Source organism: Echinops telfairi, unplaced genomic scaffold (genome assembly GCF_000313985.2).
Source record: "Echinops telfairi isolate 266 unplaced genomic scaffold, ASM31398v2 ScPeMD7_3;HRSCAF=10, whole genome shotgun sequence".
NCBI classification, from domain to species: Eukaryota; Metazoa; Chordata; class Mammalia; order Afrosoricida; family Tenrecidae; genus Echinops; species Echinops telfairi.
Window position 1 is genome coordinate 64,388,422 of NW_022103899.1, and position 5,991 is coordinate 64,394,412.

A 5,991-nucleotide genomic window follows, 5' to 3' on the forward strand; every position below is an offset into this window, starting at 1 on the left:
CCAGGCACCAGGAATGTCGCCGGCCGCGGCCCGCCCCCCGCCGCTCAGGGCCCTCCCACCCAGGCCCGCTCCTCCGCGGGGACTGTCTCCAGGGCACCGACGACCCCCAGTGCCCGCTTCCACTGGGAGGGGACACGCAGCGTGCCCATGGCTCAGACTAGGAGGTGAGGGCGGAGTGTGTGGCCTCCTGGGGTCTGGCGGGTGGACGCCACGGAGCCCCACGCCCTCGCCCCGCAACAACCCTCGCCCCCCACCCCACCCCGCTCTCGGAAGCCCTAGATGCAGTGAAGCAGGCGAGGCCTGTGCTCGCTCGCAGCTCAAACTCTAACCACCTGCCAATGTCCCCAACGCCGGAGTCCAGAGCCCTTCTGTCCTCCTGGCCAAGCCCTCGCAGTCCCCACCTGAGCCTCAGGCCTTCGCTGAGGCGGCGCCCACCTGGGTCTGGAACTGGTCTCCCTCCGCGGCTCCGCCCCGAGGGCTGGAGAGTCCCGCCCGTCCCCGCCAGCACCTGCGCTGGGCACGGTGCCTGCCCGCCCGCCCGCCCACGGCGGTACAAGCCCCAACCTGCGGTGGGCGGGAGCTGCCCCTGCGACCCTTGGCCCCGCTGTGGGCTGCTCAGCCTGGAGGCTACAAACAGGAAACACAGGCGCCTCCCACCCAGGAGACACTGCCCCTAGACTCCACCTCCAGACCTCTGGTGGTCACCCGGTCCCACCCACCGCAGGACCTGCAAGCAGGGCACTGGATGGGAACCCAGGGAGGTACTTGGAAGGCCCCTGAGGGGCGGGCTTGTCTGAGAGTTGGCCTCTGCTTCTCCGCCTCCCAGGTGTGGACAGGAGCTCACCCCTCACCCGGCAGGCCCCTCCAGCTCTGGCCTGCCAGGGTTCCCTGCTGGGTCTCCTGCCCAGGCTGCAGGCCAGACTCAGGGGCCTCCAGACCCACCCACCCATTTGCTGTGTTGTCCCTCTCTCTCTGGGGGACACTGCACCAGGCTGTGGGTCTGAGGATGGCACTCAGCCCTAGGCTAAGGTGATCAGATTTTAACATTGGTAAAGCAGGACAAAAGCGGGACACCATTGATAAAACTCATATCCCGGCAAAATAGCCACATGGCAGCTAAAAACCATATACTCTAGCTTGTCGTGCATTCTTTCCAAAAATCGGGACTTTTTAAAAACGCCATGGGATGCGGGGAAAAATTGTTAAAAACCGGGACTGTCCCACCAAAAGCGGGACGTCTGGTCACCTTACCCTAGGCCACAGCCAGGCGGCCAGCTCTGAGTATCCCAGGAGACAGACAGTGAGCTTGATGTCTGGGTTCTCTGGCCCTTTCTCCTAGATGGACCTCAGAAGCAGCCCCTCCCCCACTCGCCATCCTGTCAAGGTGCTGTGGGAACCCCGGCCTGCCCCCTGTCCCTGGCCTTCTCTCAGGGATGCCCGCCACTCAGCTAGATATGCCTCCCCACGACCACTGCCAAGTCCGCCTGAGACCCCAGATGTCTATAAACTTGGACAACCCCATCACCTTGACTTCTAACCCAGGGGATCTCCTGTACCCCTCGGGGTACTGCCCCATGCTCAGGGCTCTCCAGCCACTCACAAATCAAGAGGCACAGAGGGCGAGGTCAGGGAGGGTCCCCAACACGGAGCTTCCGTGTCCATAAAGGGTGCGCCACCCTACCCACCAACCAGGAAACTCCGGGAATGTCCAAGCCCAAGGCCTTTAGTGGCCTCTTGGTATAGGTGGGGCTCTGGGTGGTGCCCACTGTGGCCATGCTCGGCTAGCTGCAGTCCAACCAGAGGCCCTAGGAAGAAAGACCAGAGAACCCCTCTACAAGCATCCGCTGGAGCCCGGGGGGCACCGTGCTGCCTTGGTGTGTAGATGGGCAGAGTTGGAATCAGGGGCGGCGTTGACCGGTCCCACATGGGGGAGTCCTTCTGGCCTGAGCACCTCCCTCCCAGGAGGCCCCTCACAAGCATAAACAATCAGTCTCTTCAAAGGGCTTCTCCCCCAGGACCCAGGACAAAGACCCAGCTCTCAGGGGAAAGAGCATTCCAACTTGAAGTGCGGAGCCAGGAGACACAAACCCCTCAGGCGGCTGCCCAGCCCAGCCTGCCACCATGGACGCTGTCCTCAACCTGATGCCACACTCCACAGGAAGAGGGGGCTCCTCCTGAGTCACCTCCCCCCAACACCCTTGAGTGGATCAACCTGAGAGGGGCTTGGTGAGGGCCTCCCCCCACCCTCAGACTGACTCCCAGTCTGGACCCCCACTCCCCAAGGCTGGACCTCAAGGGGAGGGGGAAAGCTTCTCCCAGCACACGGTGCAGGGGTGCTCTGGGGCACCTCTGAGAAGCTGAGGGGTGCTATCTCCAACATCGGCCCCCAGAGGCCCATCTGAGCTGGCTACCCCAACAGGTCTCTGCTTCTGGGCTGTGGCCCAGGGTCCCAGAGCCTACAGCCAGCAGGGGGATCAGTCAGCAGTTCTGATGGAACAGTGGAGGACACCTCAGCTCTGCTGGGCCCTGGCCTCCGGCTGACCCCATGAAGGCTGCACCAGGGGCCACTTGAGTCCCTCCACTCATGAGCTGTCCCAGTTGTCTGCAGCCGGGGCAGGTAGTGACCCAGCGGGTAGGAGTCACCAGCCGACAGAGACTATGCCAGGGAGCCAGGTCCAGATGCCGGAGTGGATAGTTTGGGTGTGGGCAGCCTGGAGGAGGGGAAAGGTAGGGATGACAGGACTGAGGGCTCCCCATTCCGATGTACCCCTCCCTCTTCCGGGAACGGCCCTGCCTTTGAACCCCAGGAAGAGAGAGGTCAGGGACAGTGTGATTCATGGGCCTCCCACAGGAAGCAGCACACGGCCTGTGGGTTTCAGGGTTCCTCCCTGCAGGGAGGCTCTGGGTCACCTACAGGTCTGCACCCATGCGGCCAGCCAGTGGGTGGAATGGGGCCAGGGTCTGGTCATTGTCGCAGCCCAGCCCCCACCCCAAGGTGTCCATGTTCTCCACGGCTGGACCTAGGCACCAAGTCCCCAGCAGTGGGTGCCGGGAGCTTGGGACACTGCTGATGCTGCTCAGAGTGGGGGCTCAGGGAGAGCAAGCCGAGGGGACCCCACCTGTAAGGAAGGGACAGCATGGACCAATGCCGGGCCGGAGCTGCCAGAGCACAGGGAGAGTGATGGGTGGAGTCAAAAGGTCCCCCGTGGAGTGCTGAGCAAACAACACCCGCTCCTACCCCCTCCTCCCAACCCCCCAACCTGCTGATGCTCAGTGGTGGCCTTTAGGGGTGGAGAGGAATGGGGTAGCTATCCTGCAGCTACCCCTGTAGAGGGCAGGAAGCCCGGGCAGCCCCTCTATCAGTGAAAAGGGATGGGGTGGGGTCTACAGGAGGTGTGGAGGAGGGGTGGGGGGAAATCCCTGAAGAGGTGGGGAGGAGTGGGGGAGCCCAGGGCAGCTCTGGCACAGGTACCTGGTCATAAGAGGAGGTGGGTCGATTTTGCCCTCCTCTGTGTGAAACCCCTGCCCAGCCTGCTCTCCCACACCCTCCGGGGGGCATCCTGTTGGTGAGGTCTCCACCTGCCCTCCCACCCACTCAGTAAACACCCTGCCCCTGAGACTCCCTTGCAGGCCAGAGATAACTCAGAACCAGGGGGTGTGGGGAGTGGGGAGGCAGAGGTTGATGGCCACTGAGGGTGTGGGGCTGGGGCTGGGGGACAAGGAACATCAGGGCTTCGAGCTGAGAAGGGGGTGGGGGGATCGTGGAGGTTGGCTCAAGGGTCTGCAGCCCGTCAAGGACTCCTGCAGAAGCAGTGACCAGGCCACTGTGGAGGCTGGTGAGGACACTCAGCAGGGGACTGCACGGTGACCACCCCTCACTGGGGACCCAACACCCATGTGGCCCAGGACCCTTGAGTTCAGCACTGCAAGGGGACTGCTCGTCGCCCCCAGACCCCACCTCCCAGGAAGGAGCATGACCACCCGGATCTGGACTGGGCTCAGATGGGGGTCTGTCACACTCCACCAGCCTTGACCTTGCCCTCAGACCCTTGCCAACCCCGCCCCAGGTCTCTGCAGAGGAGCTTGGCCCCCCCACACACACTGCCCAGTCCCACTGTGGCCCCAGGAGCCTTGAGAGTGGTGAGGAATCGAGCAGCCATGAAGAAACTCCCCCCACTCCAGAGCCCCCACCCCCACACCATGAGGAAGCACAGCCCCGGGACTCCGTCCTTGAGTAGGCAGCTTCCCCAGGGCCCCTCCCCAGGGTGGGGTCTCCAGTTCCGAGGGGCGTTCCCAGGTCTCCCGGGAAACGGCTTCCAGTCAACAGCTTCCCTCATCCCCATAGCAATGGGCCTTGCACGCCTATTTCTAGGACAACCAGCTTCAGCGTCCCAGTTGCCAGAGCAACGCCCAGAACGCAGAGCGTGTGGCCACGCACCAGCTCCGGAGAACTGGACCTAGCAGCCAGGGCCCCGCAGGTGTGGGCCGGGCATCTCACAGAGGGGTGCGCCAGGAGCCTGGCTATGAGTTCTGCCTCCAGCGAGCCGAGCAGTGAGGCCCCTGGCGAGCGACCCAGGCTGGGGCTGGACACGGTTATCCAGGTCAGCGGGCTAGGGGCACTGGGCAGGGCATGGCACTGGGTAGGGGGCAGCCAAGCGCCTATCTCCACTGGTTTCCACAGCCACTTGTTACCCGCTCACGTGTCCGGCACGGGCATGCGCAGTGCACGTGCACACAGGAGAGGAGGGAGGACAGGGTTGGGGACCAGTGTTCTGTCCAAGCTTGAGCTCTCGCCCAGCACAGTACGCACTGGACACTATTCCAGGGGCTTCTCGCGACAAAGGCAGGGCCACTGTTTGGCAGTCACTGCCTGGGAGGGGAGGTCAGCCCCCACGTGCTCTGTTTCCTCAGAGCACCCCCTGCCCAGGAGCAGCAGGAATAGTCAAGGCTCACCCAACACCCTGCCCTCACCCTCACTCCCAGAGCCAGGTGTCCAGCCCTGGGATGCACCCACGCCTCCCTGTCTGACCCATCACCCCTGCTCCTGTCACCATGGCCAGGTCTCCGCCTCCACTGGCCCCTTGGGGTGCCCCGGAACCCTCACACACTGGCTGACTCATAGTCAGTTATGAACAGCTGCGCTGCAGGGGGTTGGTGTGGCCCCACGTGAACAATGCGGGTCCCCTGAGGAAAGCAAGCGTCAGTGTGGTGGCAGCCGATCAAACAGCACACACACACACACACACACCCCTGTAGGTACACACAGATGCACATGCACCCAGGCATACACATACATGCACACGCATATACACACACACCCATACAAAGAAGAGTTCTGTGTGTTCCTGGGACAATCCCATTACATTTTAGTTTCATTTCCCCAGAGACCTGGGCTATGAAACTAGCTTGTGTGTCTCACAAGCACGGACCTCACTTTCCAAGTCACAGCTCCTTCTGTGCCCACTCTGACCGGAGGGGAGGAAGCCAGAGGGCTAGGGCTGTGGCCCTTCGCTGTTTTTCCTTTCCGATGTTTAAATGCATCTAGTCTTCTGGTTTCCCTTGTATTGGCGGCGTGTAACACACACAGGGAACAGCATGTGCTATGCAGAGGGAGGACCCTCACGGCGGTGTGGTGACGGGATCCTGGGAACCCCATGTCGGTGGTGGTTCATTCTGCTTTTCCTTCTTCCACAAACGTGGTGAAGCCCCCTGTGTATGCAGGCACCCACACACACCGCACACACGCACAGACAAGTGTGTGCAGGCAGCTGTGCACACACACTTGCTCACTCACAGGTGCACACCGGCACTTCCATGTGCACCCACAAGTACACAGGCAGACGCATGTTCGTACACCCCCACGGGCACACAAGCATGTACACACAAGGACAGAACTAACAAGAGCAGGTGTAACCAGACCAAAGAGGCGGAGGGTGCCTCCTCCTATGGCTGGCTCTGCCGGGTGGGCTGGGGCTCTGCTGGTGGGTTCTG

General features: G+C 62.5%; 2 protein-coding genes across 2 annotated transcripts in view; one reads left to right on the forward strand and one right to left on the reverse strand.

The window, feature by feature from the left end:
- The window catches only part of MAB21L4 (mab-21 like 4), a 10,505-nt gene extending 10,356 nt beyond the window's left edge, over nucleotides 1-149 (reverse strand). The window contains exon 1 of the mRNA XM_004701885.2: nucleotides 60-149. Coding sequence (XP_004701942.1) covers nucleotides 60-149 — 90 coding nt within the window. The remainder of the gene's footprint in view (nucleotides 1-59) is intronic.
- Nucleotides 150-4,523: 4,374 nt separating this feature from the next.
- CROCC2 (ciliary rootlet coiled-coil, rootletin family member 2) overlaps nucleotides 4,524-5,991 on the forward strand; it is a 62,628-nt gene continuing 61,160 nt past the window's right edge. The window contains exon 1 of the mRNA XM_045294534.1: nucleotides 4,524-4,601. Coding sequence (XP_045150469.1) covers nucleotides 4,524-4,601 — 78 coding nt within the window. The remainder of the gene's footprint in view (nucleotides 4,602-5,991) is intronic.